The sequence below is a fragment of the Camelus dromedarius genome, chromosome 3, assembly GCF_036321535.1.
Source record: "Camelus dromedarius isolate mCamDro1 chromosome 3, mCamDro1.pat, whole genome shotgun sequence".
Taxonomy (NCBI): Eukaryota; Metazoa; Chordata; class Mammalia; order Artiodactyla; family Camelidae; genus Camelus; species Camelus dromedarius.
This window is the reverse complement of record NC_087438.1, coordinates 52,035,480-52,053,353: the sequence shown is the minus strand read 5'-3', so window position 1 is coordinate 52,053,353 and position 17,874 is coordinate 52,035,480. Positions and strand designations below refer to the sequence as shown.

The following is a 17,874-nucleotide window of genomic DNA, read 5'->3' as shown; positions in this document are numbered from 1 at the left end:
TTTTTTAACATGGTATGACATACATGGATATACTTGTAAGGACAGGGGCAGATTAATTTGAAACTGATATGAATAAACTAGAATAGTCAAATGCTGTCAAATGTCAGGCCCACTCCCATGTACTCATAAAGCTCCAATGACCCAAAGAGGGCCCAAGTGCAGAATCAAAGGCTCCTGACCTTACAGTAAACCAAAATTACCACATTTGCATTCACTTGTAAAGAGGCTGTTCTAATCTATCAAAATACTATGCAAATCAGCCAAGATCAGAGAGTTACAGAGTATCAAAGAGGAAATCTGCCATGTATGATCTACTTGCTAAAATAACAGGGCAGAGTTTTAACCACAAAACAAATGACCTAGAGTTAGTTCAGGCCTCTTTTAAAGTGTTTGAAATAAAAACTTCTAAACTTCTTTGGATACTACCATGTTGACTAAGGTTTTGCATTTCTCGTTCTCGACGATCTAATTCTGCTGCTTTTCTTTCTAGTTCTTCCTGGCGCTTCAGAAGTTCAGCTTGGGCCAAGGCATGTTCCTAAACAAAAAATAAGTGAATAGGGTCTCAGAAGTATAAAATACAGTAACATTTATACTTCTACTATACTCCCACTTCTGTACTATGCTAGAAACCTAATTCAAATGCTCTTCCAAAATATAAGAATTCACTGAATATTACAGTTTCATAAGTATTATGGAAATATTTGGCCCATTTTGGCCTTTTGGTTATGAAAACTCTCAGTGGAAATGTTGGGCCCATTAGAACAAGAAAAAATTCTCTCAGCAAGAACAGTCAAAATCCTAAGGTAATTGGGAAAACAAAATTAAGGTGAGAGTAAAGGACAGAAACAGAACAGTTGAGGAAAACAGACACATGGAGAAATGAGCAACTGAGCTGGCTCCTGTGAATTGGGTTAAATGGTACATTAAGGTTCCCAATGCAAGAATATTGTACAATATCTTCTAGTTTATATGATAATGAGGTGAAAGGAAACTATGGTTAAGAAATTCTGATTTCAGTTTAAGAAGAAATTCTCCATCTGCCTTCATGTAATACCGGGCATCCTATTTATCTCCTTTTTTCTTGGTACTTTTGCCACATTCTACTTCCTACCACTGTGCTCTGCTTAACCATCATAACTCTCTTTCAATAGTATCTATTGATCTATCATTGTTACTGTAATGAAACTGTGTATTAAAAAGTGAAACCAAAAGCAATAAAAATTTCACAACACAAATTGTACACCAAGATGATATATGAATTCAGTAACTGCTAATAACGGAATAAAGCAAATGTTATTAAGCTGAAAAAGAGTTATGAGTATTACAGGATTGAGAAGCTAGCTAACCCAGACTCAAAAGTGAGTTAAAAATTAAATAAGGAATAAACTACATAAAGAATTATTTCGCTCTGAAAGCAAATGTTATTGATATTGTAACTTCCAATATAAATTTACACATTAACATGGACTAACCTTCGCAATCTGTGTATAAGCTGGATGTTCCTCTGTTGGTTTCATTATTGCTGGTTGTGTACTGGGTACATTAGGCATTTTCACATTGCCTGGTGGAGGCTAAGAAGATTAAGAAAAGGACAAGTTATGTAACATCAAAATCCAACTTCAACTTGTTTCAGAAAGTGTAACAAAATAAAAACCAAAATGGCAAGAACTGCCGCACTTCCTCCCCTAAATTCTCATAATCAAGTGTGTAGCAAAGAGCTACTTAAACTCTTCAATCTCATTTTCATAAATTCACTCATTTCTCAACTATTCAATATGGCTGCTACCTCTAACACTACACCATTAACACTCTTCTCCAGAATACTATACATTAAAAACAAAACAAAACAAAAGCCTCTAAGTATTTCTTTTTAATATAATACAGATAGCACCAAACTGAAGAATTTACACCAACGGAAACTGCCAACTAGGTTAACTGTCAACTCTTCCAACCTAACAAAGCTATGTTCCAGAGCCCTTAAAAAGTAAATAGGAGAGCTCTTGGCAGAACTCCACTAATGCTCCTTGAAAAAAATAAGAGGGGAGTCATTAGGGAGATGGGAAATAAACTGCACAACCTCCACTTTTCCAGTGAGAATCAACAGTAATTGAAAATAACTGCAAGTTCAAAAAGTAGGTAAATTATCTACAAGTCCATCATATGAGAATTGGTTAAATTACTGTGTATATACATTCAATGCACCCATCAAGAGGAATGAGTTGGAGATATAGAAGAATACCTTTTAAAATATCAAATGAATAAATCCAACTACAAAACAGTATCCATATGACCAGTTTTTTCTTTTATGAACAAACATTTGTACACGTCCAGAAAAATATCTGGAAGGTCTCAGTAAACTGCTATCAAAGCGATTTGCAACTTTTGCTTTATATGCTTCTCTCTTATTTGCCTTCTTTCCCCATTATACTACTTTTTTTTTTAAGCTGAAAAATATTTGTAACTACTCTTTAAAATGGTCATAATAAAAAGAAGACAACAAGAAAGACACAACCAAGGATATAACTGAAATACAGGTGACTCTAAATTTCATAAGGGAAGGCCAAGAGCTAAGAATAGGTCAGACAATTTTGAAGAATAAGACAGGCAGACCTATGATATAAAGACTTATTATAAGGATATAGTAATAAACAATGTGGTACAGATGCAAAAGATAACAGAAATACGCCAATAAACAGTAGAGAGAAGCAAACTCTCAGAAACTTGATACCCAACCGAGGTCATACCACAAAACAGTTGAGAAATAACAATAAATGTCAGTAAATGATCCTGGGATGATTGGTTATTCAGATAGAACAGTTAAACTAGATTTCCTACTTGATATAATATGCAAAAATAAATTCCAGGTGGATTAATGACTGAAAAGTGAAAAAGCAAAATTTTAAACTTTTAGGGAAAAAAATACATGAATATTTTTATGAACTCAAGGTACAGAAGAGCTTCTCAAATACAAGCTATAGAAAGCTTGTGTATCCTGTCTACAATGTATCTCAAGTGTCTAAAACAGTGCCTGAAACACAGTAAGTGATCAATAAGGATTTGTAAAATTAAGGTTGCAAAACATAAACCATAGTGTTAAGACTGATGAGTTCAACTATACTAAAATGTAATAACAAAGTGAAAAGTCAAATCACAGACTGGGAAAAACTGATTATATGGCTATAACAACAGTAAAAAGGAAAAAAAAAAAAAAAAAAGAACCCTGCAACCCAGAATATGGGAAGAACTGCTACAAATCCATAGAAATGCAAAATACTAATAGAAAAATGGGCCAAAGATCTGAATAGGCAATACAATAAATACAATAAAAATATTAACTAATGGTTAAACCTCAATAGAAATACAAAAACAAAATATAAACAAGAAAAATACAAAAATAGTGACATCATTTCATAACCACTAGGTAGGAAAATGTAAACTCAAATACAAAAATTTGTAATTATGGTAGATATACAATGATGGTGTATATAAAAATTAAAGCGTATGACCAAGACAGTTTTCCAAATAGGGGGGAAAAGTAAAGATTATCAATAAATCGGTGTTGTGACAAGTATTTAAATGTTCGGGAGAAAAAAATCAGATCCCTGTATCTTTCTAGAATAAATTCCAAATGAATTAAAGTCCAAAGAAAAAAAAAGTATAAAGATAATAGAAATAGTATAGTACATAGAATATAGATGACTATCTGATCTTAGGTTGGAGAAAAGCCACGGGGTGAAGGGAGAGAAATTAAAATGAATAGGAAATATATATGACTACGTAAAAATTTAGAATTTTAATGACATAAACCATTTCATAACCAAAATTAAGAGGCAAAATCTAAATAAGCAACACATAGACAATTAGTTAATACATTTCATCAAGTACAAATCAGTAAGAAATAGAAGCACATGTTACAGAGGAAAAATGCATTTTAAAAAATCTTTAATAGGCTGCTTGTAAAAGAAATACAAAAGGAAAATAAAGATTCAAAATGTTAACCTCATCAGTAATCAAAGAAATGCAAATTTCACCTAATTTATTTTTTAAATGATTATTACCATAAGATAACCAGCACATTTTGGAAAAGATATGGTAAAATGGGTATTCTCATACACTGATAATGGGAATACAAACTAGTTCATATAATAATCCTGGGCACAGTCTGACATTATGTATAACAGCCATTGAAGTATTTATACTCTATGACCCATAAATAGCTACTCCTTAAAAAAAAAAAATCACAGAAATAATCCAAGATATGCACAAATCTATGTATGCCAAAATGCTCCCTACAGCATTATTTGCAAAAGCAAAAAAAGTTAGAAATACCCTAACTGTCCAAGAATAGATAAAATACAGGTAAATTGATAAATTATGATCCATCCATAGGAGAGCATATTATGCAGTTATTTAAAAGTTCTGAAAGAATATTTAATGAAATGAGAAAAGCTTGTACCAATTATAAGTTGTAAAATGAAACTGAAGATACAGTATAGTTCCAATTTTTTATTTTTTCAACATAAGTACAGTTGACTGACAACATTGTGTTAATTTCTAGTGTACAGCACAGTGATTCAGTTATACATATATTTTCTTTCTCATACTCTTTTTCATTATGGGTTAGTACAAGATACCGAATATAGTTTCCTGTGCTGTACAGTAGGGCCTTACTGTTTACGTATTATATATATAGTAGTTTGTATCTGCTATTCCCAAATCCTAACTTATCCCTATCCCCTCTTCCTCTTTGGTAACCCTAAATTTGCTTTTTACATGTGAGTCTGTTTCAGTTTTGTAAATAAGTTCATTTGTGTCATTCTTTTAGATTCCACATGAGGGATAGATGATAGCCATCTTTCTGTCTGACTTACTTCACTAAGTATGATAATTTCTAGGTCCATCCATGTTGCTGCAAATGGCATTATTTTATTCTTTTCTATGGCTGACGGGTAGTCTAGTGTGTGTGTGTATCTATCACAATTTCTTTATCCAGTCATCTGTTGATGGACATTTAGGTTGCTTCCATGTCTTCACTGCTGTAAATAGTACTGCTATGAACCTAGGGGTGCATGTATCTTTTCAAATTAGAGTTTTCTCTGGACATATGCCCAGGAGTCAGATTGCTGGATAAAATGGTAACTCTACTTTTAGTTCTTTAAGGCATCTCCATCCTGTTCTTCATAGTAGCTGCACCAAATTACATTCCCACCAACAGTGTAGGAAGGTTCCCTTTTCTCCATATCCTCTCCAGCATTTATCATTTGTGGACTTTTTAAGGATGGCCATTCTGACCAGTGTGAGGTGATACCTCATTGTAGTTTTCATTTGCATTTCCTGAATAATTAGTGATGGTGAGCATCTTTTCATGTGCCTGTTGCCATTTGTATGTCTTCATTGGAGAAATGTCTGTTTAAGTCTTCTGCCCATTTTTTGATTAGGTTGTTTGTTTTTTGTTATTGAGTTATATGAGCTGTTTGTACATTTTGGAAGTTAAGCCCCTGTCAGATGCACCATTTGTAAATATTTTCTCCCAGTCTGTAGGTTGTCTTTTCATTTTGTTTATGGTTTCCTTTGCTGTGCAAAAAAGCTTGTAAGTTTAATTAGGTTCCATTTATTTTTGCTTTTATTGCTATGGCCTTGGGTAGACTGATCTAGGAAAACAGCACTATGATTTATGTCAGAGAATGTTTTGCCTATGTTCTCCTCTAGGAGATTTATGGCATCCTCTCTTATGTTTAAATCTTTAAGCTATTTTGAGCTTATTTTTGTGTATGGTGTGAGGGAGTGTTCTAATTTCAGATTTATATGTGGCTGTCCTACTTTCCCAACACCACTTGCCAAGACCGTCTTTTCTCCATTGTATATTCTTGCCTTCTGTCAAAGATCAATTAACCATAGGTGTGTGCATTTATTTCTGGGCTCTATATTCTGTCCCCAATTTTCTATTTTAAAATATATCAATATGTTAACAGTGATTATTTCTGGATAGTGGAATTAAAAACTTTTTCTTGTATTTTTTATCTCTACTATAATCTTTTGTTACTATCTATTCCTATTATCTGTTTCCCTGCTCAAATATTTCATATTAATAGGCAGAAAAACTGAAGCTGATCAATCCTAACTGTTCCCCAACCATAAAATCATGGTCCTAAAGCATCATTCTCTTGGTTTAATAAGTAACAATCACAAAACAATGACCAAATAAAATGCCTGACAAAGTTAGTTTGGCAGCACACTTCAGGAAAAGCACACAATAAGTTACTCAATTGACCCAAAAAAATGACAACATAATGCCATTTGCAGCAACATGGATGTCCCTGGAGAATGTCATTCTAAGTGAAGTAAGCCAGAAAGAGAAAGAAAAATACCATATGATATGGCTTATATGTGGAATCTAAAAAAAAAAAAAAAAAAAGACGACAAATGAACTTAAATATAAAACAGAAACAGACTCAGACATAGAATACAAACTTGTGGTTGCCAGGGGAGAGGAGGGTGGAAAGGGACAGACTGGGAGTTCGAAATCTGTAGATACTGACAGGTATATATAGAATAGATATACAAATTTATATTGTATAGCACAGGGAAATATATACAAGATCTTGTGGTAGCTCATAGTGAAAAGGAACATGACAATGAATATATATATGTATGTTCATGTATGACTGAAAAATTGTGCTCTACACTGGAAATTGACACAACATTGTAAACTACATATAACTCAATAAAATAAATTTAAAAAAAAAAAAAGAATTCTCCCAGCTGAAACTATACTGTCAATTCTTTACTGCTTTAAATAACAAATGAAGTACTAAGTACAATGAATTAGTAGATAAGGAAGAAGGCTCAGATAGAGCTAGTAACTTGACATATTAGAGGTAACAGTTGCTCGTGTTATAGCAATGAAGAGAAATGTTGGAGAAGCACAAATCTCTGATACCAATGGTATTAATCTGACAGCTAGTATCTCAATAATTTCCTCTTATTTGTCAATGCTAGCTAAATCTCTGCTCAGCTCTGGAACCCAGTATTTTCAATAGCCACAACATGCTTGATTAGCCACCTCAAGCCAAGTACAAGCTCTTGTCATAAACTAAAGACCTGCTCTGATGATGGTTCCAAATTATTTTCCAACTTTTCACTTTTACACTTATGAATAAAAAGCATATTAAAACAATCCATTCAATGCTTCCATTTGTGACAATACAACAGACTACACAAATGTAGTGACACCTTTGATATGTAGTACCTAAAAATGCTGATTCAAATTTCATTTGAATAATATTGTAAATACATGACTAAACTGATAGGAAATCATGGGAGGCCAGAAAGTGGGAAAAACTGCAAATCCAAACAAAGAAGAGCCTTGATGCTATGCCATTAACAAAATCACGAGGGCTTAATAAGATGGAGACAAAGCTTGGGAGCCCATACAAGGTAAAATCAATCTGAGATTGCTGCATAAAGCTAGGACTTCCTAAAAAGCAACACTCCCAGTGGATAAGCAAAAAAGCAGCTTCACAGAAAGAAATAGTATGAATACTTGCCTGTCTTGCCCTTGACTCTGTATACAGAAGGGGGGGGGGGAGAAAGAAAGAAATCCTCCCTGATTACTTCTAATCATAAACCTGCCAACTTGTAGACTTGGGGCCAGAATTCACACCACCACCACAGACAAAATACTTCAAGTTGAAATTTTCATTTCAAGGACCCCAGGTTGATAGTGACTTCATGTTCCTGGCAAAAGTAAAGGAACACACTTAAAAGCTGGGCTTCAAAGAATTTTCACAGCTAAAGTTTCAAGTAACTTTGGCTCATGATTTAAACACAGAAGGAAGCAAGCCCACCAGGAGCAAGGGTCCTCAGACATACAAGACTAGAGATACTGGAATTACATATAAAATGACAGATATGCTTAATAAAGAAATAAAAGGTAACAAAACTGTCACTAAGCAACAAGAGACTATAAGAAATTACCAAATATCTTTTTTAAATGATACAAATGGAACTTAAATAAAAACTATAAAAATCGGAATTATAAATTTAATAGACAAGTGAAATGACAGACTATACAAAGATGAAGAGATAAGAAAATGGAAGTGGCTCTAAAGAAACTGCACAGAATGTAGCGGGAGAAAGAAAACGAAATCTGAGAGGTTGAGTGAAAAGGTACAACGAAGAGAGCCAAAAGAGAATGAGAGAATGAGGGAGCGTCCACATTCAAGGGGAATGGGAGGACACTAATTCTCAGATTCAAAACTCCAAAACCCAAACAACATTTTTAAAAAGTTAACATCTAGACACACTATAGTGAAAGAGCAAACCTAAGAACAAGAGCTCTTAAAACCATCGTAAGAAAGCAGGGTGTAATCAAGATGGGGGAGTAGGAAGACCCTGAGCTCACCTCCTCCCATGGGCACACCAAAATTACAACTACTTACAACTATTGATGGGAACGACCTGAAGATTAGCAGAGATCCCCTGCAACTAAAGATATAAAGAAGGAGGCGCAATGAGACGATTAGCAGGGGCAGAGTCGCAGTACAGTCAAGAACCATACTCTGGGTAGGCAACCTACAAACAGGAGATAATCACAACTGCAGACATTCTCCCAAGGAATGATGTGTCTGAGCCCAACATTGGGCTCCCCTCCCTGTGGGTCCTGCATTGAGAAGATGAGCCCCTGGAATTTGGAGGCCAGCAGGGTTTGCTTTTGAGAGTGAGAGGAATGGAGAAAACAGACTCCACACTCAAAGGGCACATGCTAAATGTCAGCTGCTCCAGGACCCAGGGCAGAAGCAGTCCTTTGAAAGTAGCCTGGGCCAGATCCACTTGCTTATCTTGGAGAGCCTCTCAGTGAGGGAAGAGGCAACTGGGACTCATCCTGGGAATACAGACACTGGTGGCAGCCATTTGGGGAGCACATTCTACAATGAGAACACTGGTGCTGGCAAGCACCATTCTGGAATCCTCCCACTAGCTTCTTAGTGCCAGGACCTGACCCACTCACTAGGAAGCCAGGTACCCTAGATCCCCCTGAGCCTCCAGCTGCCCCAGGACATAGTTCTGCCCACCAGAAGGCTCAGAATCATTGATGAATGGATAAAGAAAATGTGATGTGTGTGTGTACATATGTAAACATATATAATGGAATATTACTCGGCCATAAAAAAGGATGAAATCTTAGCCATTTGTGACAACGTGGAATGACCTAGAGGGTATCATGCTAAATGAAATATGTCAGACATAAAAAGTCAAATACTACACTAATTCAATCTATGCAGAATCTGAAAAACAAAACAAATGAAGAAACAACAAAATAGAAACAGACTCATAAATATAAAGAACTGAGAACTATGTAATATCTTTGTATGGTGACAGATGGTAAATAGACTTATCATGGTGATCATTTAATATCCAATCACTACATTATATAACAGGAACAAGAATAGTGCTGTAGGTCAATTATACTTTAAAAACAAACTCATAGAAAAAGAGATCAGATTTGTGGTTACCAGAGGCAGGGAGTGGGGAGATGGGAACTGGTTGGAGTCAAAAGGTATAAACTTCCAGTTATAAGATAAATAAGTACTAGGGATGTAACGTACAACATGATAAATACTACATACTACATACTACATACGAAAGTTAAGAGAGTAAACCCTAAGAGTTTCCATCACAAAGATAACAATTTTAATTTCTTTCATTTTGTATCCATATGAGATGATGTTCACTTAACTTGGTGTGGTAATCATTGCATGATGCATGTAAGTCAAATCATTGTGCTGTACACCTTAAACTTATACAGTGCCATGTCTCAATAAAAACCAGAAGAAAAAAAAAAAAAAACAAGACACAATACCCACACAAAGGAATCCAGTAAGACTGAGAGCTATTTTCTCAACAGCAACAATAGAAGCCTGAATAGAATGTGCCAAACTGATGAGAGAAAATAACTGTCAATGTGGACATCTAAATCCAGTGAGATTAGCTTTTGAGAACCAAGGTGAAATAATATATACTTATCTATAAATACTAAAAGATTTACTACCAACAGACCCTCACTAAAGGAACTTCTACCTTCGGAATAGGAAAAATAGTACCAGAAGGAATATGTGAGATGCAAGAGGGAGGATTTTTCTGCCTCACTGGGCACTTTAGAGTATACCATCTCCACTTCACCCTCATCAAAACTGCAGACCCAGGAGAGTCAACCTAACTGTAGAAGAAAAGAGAATACTCTAGTGCAACTGGATGTAGTGGAGTAAGATGAGCTCTTCTCCTCCTGACAGTCCTGAAACTGTGTTTGTCACTTCTCTGGCAGCCCCTGGGAAAAACCTGAAGTACTGAAAAAAGCACCGAAGGTACAAAAATGGGAGACAGAGAGAAAAATTAAGAGAAGCCAAGAGAATAGGGAAGCGACCTTGTGGACAGAGAACTGGCCAGAGCAAGGCTCAATATCCTACTTTCATGGTGGGTGAAATTTCGCAAGTTAGGAATAGAATGTATTTTTTAAATCTCTGTAGAAGTTATAATTCTTATATACTTTATGTGGTTATAATTATATTTTAACACAAATCACATTTTTTACAGTGGGATATGTTTTATTGAGATATGTTGTAAAAGCACAGATGTAGGGTATCTAAAGCAGGGCAAGTTGCTGGGCAAGGGTGACAGAAGGTAGTCCACCAGGATCCTACTCTGTGTTGTGTGGCTTTGGAGAACTCAACTAGGACCAATAACTAAAAATTACAAGAAGATATATTTCCACTCAATAGAATTAAGAATACTATAATAATCATAGAAATACAATAGTGGATGGACTTTTCTATAACATAATGAGCTCTCTGCATTGTAAGTTCCAAAGATGTTTTGTTAGTAAATAAATAGGTATGTAAGATCCCTTCAAGGCATAGGAGGTCCCCAAGTTGTCTTTCTCAAGCATAAAACAAATATGGTCTCCTTCCTGGTTTTCTTCCATATTCAAAACACCTATTTAAGAAAATTTCTCCTTGTTCTTTCCTGCTCTTTTTCTGCCATCTGTGAACCAAAAATGTTTCTAAGTATACTCACATCTAAAGCAATGTTTCTTAATGTGTTCATAGATCTCCTGCATCATAAAGCCCTGGTGCTTACTGAAAATGCAAACTCTAGGCCCCACTGTGGACATACTGATTCAAAAACTCAGGGGTTGAAGAAAAGAAGTTTGCGTTTTTAACAAGCTCACATTTCTAGTAAGCTCCCCAGGGTGATTCTTATACACCTTGAAATTTGAGAACTCCCCTTTAAGGCAACAAAGTTTACAGCCTCTATAAACCATTGTCATATTCTTTTACCTAATGGAGAGACTGCCAAAAGAAACCTAAAATGTTCTGCAGCTTTCACTGACTTTATCAGTCTCTGAGTAGACAAGAACTGATTGTAGCTATGCCTAACAAAGATTTCCCTGTTACTAAAGGTGGTGAAAATGAAACATAATGTCAGAGTCAGGACAAACAGAAATAATTTTATAATAGATGAACATTTTAAAATAAGGCTTTAAGGATTAGAACTGAGGGAGGAGATACACAATAGGAGGAAAGAAGGGATATACAAGAACAGGTGTTACCAAGTAGAGAAAGGCACATAGAGGAAGAGCAGTGTGACCAAACATTCATTCATTCATCAACTACAACATTCACTGATCAACTACAACATGACACAATTACAGACATTACATTAATGAACAAAATAGGTAAGCATCCCTACTTCCATGGAGCTTATAGTCTAGCAATGTAAGATAAACAATACATATAATAAATACGTTATAGAGTATCTTAGAAGGCAGTAAATTTTATGGAACAAAAACAAAAATGAACAGGGTAAAGAGGTCATGAGTAAAAGCTGAACAGGGCTAATTTTGCAAAGGTGGTTAGGGAAGCCAATATTTGAGCACAGACTTTATGGAGGTGAAGAAGTCAGCTTTGCAGATATCTGGGGGAAGACCATCTTAGGCAGAAGGAACAATCAAGGCAAAGTCAGGAGAATGCTTGGCCTTAGGAAGACCACTGTGCTGAGAAAGAGTACATGGGAGAGGAGTGAGGAGATAAGAGTGAGACACATTAGAGACCAGATTATAGGCTATTTAAACATTCCTTGTTTTACTCTTAAGAAAATTAAAAGCTCATGAAGAGTTCTAAGCAGGAGACTGAAATGATCAACTCTTTTTCAGGGGATCACTCTGGCTACTAAATTGAAAATAGACCGAAACAGGGCAAAGCGAAAGAAGGAAGAGTAGTCAGGAAACCAGTAATCCAGACAAGGGATGATGGCAGCTCAAGCCGAGTGGTGGCTATGAAGGTAAGGCATCAGGTCTGCAGGTGCCTGTAAGGGAGAGCCAACAGGATTTCCTGACAGAAAGATGTTATGTAAGGAAATGGAAGTAGTCAACTATCACCAATGTTTTGGCCTAAGCAACACAGAAATGAGAAAGATACAAAATGAGCAGGTTTACAAGGAGTGAGCTCAGTTCAGCATTCAACAAGCTGAATGTGCAGTTTCTGAGACATCCAGGTAGACATGTGTAGGAGGCAGCTGAATGCATGAGTCTGCCGTTCAGAAGAGAGGGTTGTCCTGAAGATGTAGATTTGGGAGTCATCAGCATGTAGATGGTATGTAAAGCTGTAAGACTGGATGAAATAACCACCCGAGGGACAACAGATAGAGAAGAGAAGCAAAGCCTAACTCCTGGTATACTCTAATACTGGGGGTGAAGGGACAGGGAACAGAGAGAAATCAGCAAAGGAGATTGAAAAAGAAAAACTTAAGTGCTCTGAAAGCCACATGAAAAAAGTTTTCTAAGAAAGCAATAGTGATCAACTGATGATAGATCAGTTATGGTTAAGACTGAAAATTTACCACTGGATTTAGCAGTGTGGAAGTCACTGACTGCCCCGACAAGTGCGTTTTGGTGGAGTGCTGAAATATCGTTTAGGAAAAAGGTCTGAGAAAAAAAAAAGTAGACAACTCTTCAGATGAGTTCTACAGCAATTGGAAGCAGAGAAAGTTTTTCAAGGGCAGTGATGTGAGCAGTAGACTGGAAAGGGAAATGAGGTCAAGGTAGAGTTTTGTTACAAAGTTACAGTAATCAGGAGAGTGTGGTATTGGCATAGGGATAGACATAGATCAACAGAATGGAATTTAGAGTCCAAAAATACACTCTTACGTTAATCAATTAATTTTCATCAAGAGTGCCAAAAAAAATCCAATAGGAAAAAGGTCTGTTCAGCAAATGGTGCTGGAACAAGTGGATATCCACATACAGAAGAAAGAAGTTGGACACCTATCTTATACAATTCATGAAAATTAACTCAAAATGAATGGTAAACCTAAATATCGACACTAAAACTATACAACTCTTAGAAGAAAACTTAGGAGTAAATGTTTACAACTGTGAGTTGGGCAATGACTTTTTAGACATGACACCAAAAAAAGCAACCCAAGAAAAAATAGACAAATTTGACATCAAAATTTAAAACTTCTGTATGTCAAAGAACACTATCAAGAAAGTAAAAAGACATTCCACAGAATAGGAAAAAATACTTGAATAATGCAGGGGTTAGTGATGTTGACCCTCCACACAGTGGAAATCTATGTATAACATGACAGCCAGCCCTCCATATCTGAGGTTCTGCATCAGAGATTCAACCAGCCATGGATCGTGCAGTACTATAGCATCTATTTAGTGAAAGAAATCCATATGTATGTGGACCCACATAGTTCAAACCTGTGTTGTTGTTCAGGGTCTACTGAATTTACAAATCACTTATTTCATAAAGGATCTGTGTTCAGAATATGTAACAACTCTTACAATTTAATATTTAAAAGGAAATCCATTTTTAAAGTAAGCAAAGAATCTAGACATTTCTCCAAAGATGACATGCAAGTGGCCAATGAGCACTTGAAAAAAATGCTCAACATCATTACCCATCAGGGAAATGCAAATCAAAACCACAGGGATGTATCACTTCACATCCACTAGGTTGGCTGTAAGCAAAAAATCAGACAATAATAAGTGTTGGTAAGGATGTGAAGAGACTGGAACCCTTCTACACTGCTGATTAGAATATAAAATGGTGCAGCCACTTTGTTAAACAGTCTGATAGCTCCTCAAAAAGTTAAACATATTATCATATTACCCTACAATTCCACTCCTCTGTATATATCCAAGAGAAATGAAAACATATGTCCACACAAAAACTAGCACACAAATGTTTAGAGCAGCCAAAAATTGAAAACCTAAATATCCATCAATTGATGAATGGATAAGTAAAATGTGGTATAAAAAGCAATAAAAAGGGGAAGGAGTTCGGGGTTTTCTTGGGCATGAGCCACCTGGTCCTCTTTGCTTGGCCCTGCAAAAAACCTTTCTCTGCTCCAAAAAAAATTAATAAATAAAAAGGCAATAAAAAGGAATGAAGTACTGATCTATGCCACAATACAGCTGAACCCTGAAAACATCATGCTGAGTAAAAGAAACCAGTCGCACAAGACCACGTATTTTATGATTCCATTTGTATGAAATGTCCAGAATAGGCAAATCTATAGAGACAGAAGGTAATCAAGACTTGCTTATGGCTGGAGAGGGAGAGGAAATGTGAAGTAATTGATAAAGGATTCAGGATTTCTTTTAGGGGTGGGAGAAACAAAAATATAAGGAAAAAAAAACAGAAGGAAACATGTTTTTATGATGATATGAATGATCCAGTAGAAAGTGAAGAAAACTAGTAATGTAGGTGAGGAGCAATTCAGCAAAGTTCTTTGGTAAAAGTGCGTGGAATCTACTGCACAAAAGAGGGAATGGCTTTGGGTAGAAGCACAGATAGTTCATCTGTAACTAAAAGGCAGGAAAGCAGAAAATATGGGTATAAATACTGGTAGGTAAGTAGATGTGATGCTGGAAGTCTGTGTATATTCTCTACAGGCTGCTTCAAATTTCTCAGTAAATGAGAAGCAAGGTCATTAGCTGAGAGTGAGGATAGCGGGACAGATTTTAAAGATGAGGAGAGAGAAGAAGAGAGTGGACAAATAAATAAGTAAGACATTCACTACAATTTAGAGCTGGCCATGAACTAAAAGTGAGACCATTCAGCATGGTTATGTGTGTGTCTCCATATTTAGCTACAAGGGTAAGGACAGAGAGCAGAAAGAGTTGTATTTAACCAGGGCTTCGCTTTTAGCCAAGATTATGTCAAAATAGGAGGGGGAAGGCAAGGGAGTTGAGCGTGCATGCAAGAGAGTGATTAAAACGACTGAATGTGGAATTTAAGCTGAGAGAAGAGAGTAATATCCAGTGGATAAAGGGCAGTGACATTGTAAGGTCAACAAACTAGAGGTCCTAGTGAAGTGGAAAGATGTGTTACAATTGAGGAACTAGAAGAGTGACGGAGAAGATACACAAAATTAAGACTTTATAGGAGTTAAGTAACTATAATGACAAAGTCTAGGATATGACCATGGGAGTGAGTGACTTGAGGTAACAGAAAAGGCAAAAATCAATGAAAGAGATGAGGTCAAGGTACTGAGAAGCAAGATGCTGGAAAGAACAACACTAAGATTTCAAAACAGGAATAGTGTTAGAAAGAGTAACAGTGAACCAAGAATTAAAATCATGAAGAAGAAAAAAAAAAAGAAAGAGAGAGAGAAATAAGGAGTAGTAATTCAGGGATCAGTAGAAGACAGCCACAATGAGTTGTGGCACCCAATTATAACTGGTACCCTCTGAGATTCAAATGATGACATGGGACTTTTTGGACAAGAAGAAAGTCTGGAAGCAGCAATTAGAAACAAAGACGGTATCTACCCCAATTTTATGATCAGCTGAGAACTGTGAGAGAAAAATCACCTAGTTTTGGGAAGAGTACAGGGGAAGCAGTGTCCTCATACAAAGGCCAGTTTCTACAGAACAAAGGACAAAACATTCAGAGAAAAAGATAAAGATATGGGGGATTTTGATGAAGTTTGACTGACTCTCAGCACAATGGAATGTCTCAGGAATTAAGGAAATAGAAGGGTTCAGAATAAATAATGTGCAGAACATCATGAAGATCAAAATCCAAGAGAGGAGGAGTCTGGGGCTTCTAGTAAAGAACGACATAAATAGGAATCAAGAGCATAATAAGATTAGTCCAGATAAACTTAGGGCAGTCAAGTGTTGAGGGCAGGGAGGGACAGGTGTTCTAGGGGCCCCACTTTGATCCTTTTAAATGGGCATGAAGAGATATGAAGTAATACATACCTTATTGCTAGTGTGGCACAGAGACCCTAAAGTGAATCTCAATGATACTCCCCTCTTGGTGTTCACGTTTTTATATAATACTCTCTCCTTGAGTACATGCAGGACCTATGACATGCTTCTAATCAACAGAATATGGTAGAAGTGATGGGCTACCATTCCCTTGATTACATTCTGTTACGGGTTATATTATGTAAGACTCCATATTGGTAGACTAGCCTGAGGGATTCTCTACAGACCCTCTGAAATAAGTGGCCATGATGGGGAAGCCCATGTGGCAAGAAACCATGCAGCCTCTAAAAACTGTGGACAGCACTGATGACCTGAGGGCAGTCTCCAGCTGATAGCAAACCAAAAGCTGGGGCCCTCAGTCATACAATCACAGGATATTCAGTCAACCAACAGCCTGAATGAGCTTGGAAGCAGATCCTTCCTCAGTCAAGCCTCTGGATGAGAATGCAGCCCAGACAACTCCTTTATCACAGCCTCATGAAACCCTAAACAAAAGACACACCTAAGCTGTGCCCAAACTCCTGACCTACAGAAGTGGTAAAATAATACACGTGTTTTTTCAAGCTGCTAAGTTGTAGTAATTTGTTACACAGCAATAGAAAATGAATATACCTAGTATGAGAGGTTTACCTTGACCTACCGAAGGAGGAGAGGATATATTAGGGAAGCCAGGCATTATGACCACACATAGTCTCTCTTTACTCCATTCAATAACCAATAAAAGACCCAGGGGTGGTGGTATCAATGGAGTTTGGGTTAGAAGGGAGATGACTTCAGCTGGAGCAAATAGCACATTAGAGGATAAGCCTAAAGATAGCCTAGGGGAGTGGGCAGGGAGCAGGGACATGAGAAGAGTTGTACGAGGTCTTCTTCTGTGCCTTCTTAGTGGAGTGCCGTTCCTTTTGCCGAGATTCAAGGCTGAGGCCAGTCGTTCCCTTCTCTGCCCCCAGCCTCACCAAAGAGGTTGGCACCTCCTCCGCTGCATCCATCGTCCCCGCCTTCTCCATTCTTTGAATGGGGGCAACTGTTTGCTGAAGTGTGATGTGTGAAGAGGTGGAAGGAAATGAGCCTGAGCATCTCAGAAGCTTCAACTCAGTTGCTTAGTTTTTTGGGCCGGAATCAAGATGGCAGAGTAGTAGGACCACGAACTCGCCTCTCCTCGCAACTACAAAACCACAACTGACTTCTGAACATCCACTGAGAAAAAAGACTGGAGCCTAGCAAAAAAAAGATCTGCTTCAACTGGAAATACTGAGAGAGAACCACAACAGGATGGTAGGAGGGGTGTGCTCACGATATAGTTGGGCCCTATACCCCCTGGGTGGGTGACCCACAGACTGAAGCACAATTAAGTCACAGAGGTGCTCCTACAGGAATGAGAGTTCTGAGCCCCACGTCAGACTCCCCAGACCAGGGTTCTGGCAGTGGGAGGAGGAGACCCCAGGACATCTGGTTTTGAAGGCCAGTGGGGCTTAACTTCATGAGCCCCACAGGACCGGGAGAGATAGAGACTTAACATTCTTGGGAGGTGCTCACGGGATCTCAAGTGCACCAGGTACAGGGGCAGAGACAGTGATTGCATAGGTACC

At 37.1% G+C, this 17,874-nt stretch overlaps 1 protein-coding gene across 3 annotated transcripts in view; it reads right to left on the bottom strand.

Moving 5' to 3' along the window:
• Positions 1 to 17,874, bottom strand: part of SCAMP1 (secretory carrier membrane protein 1) — a 97,935-nt gene that overhangs the window by 46,736 nt on the left and 33,325 nt on the right. For all 3 annotated transcript variants that reach the window (XM_064481822.1, XM_031447035.2, XM_064481811.1), the window contains exons 3-4: positions 1,473 to 1,571; positions 427 to 535 (exon numbers count right to left, since the gene is read on the bottom strand). In XM_064481822.1, the coding sequence (XP_064337892.1) occupies positions 427 to 535; positions 1,473 to 1,550 (187 nt within the window). In that variant the 5' untranslated portion in view covers positions 1,551 to 1,571. The remainder of the gene's footprint in view (positions 1 to 426; positions 536 to 1,472; positions 1,572 to 17,874) is intronic.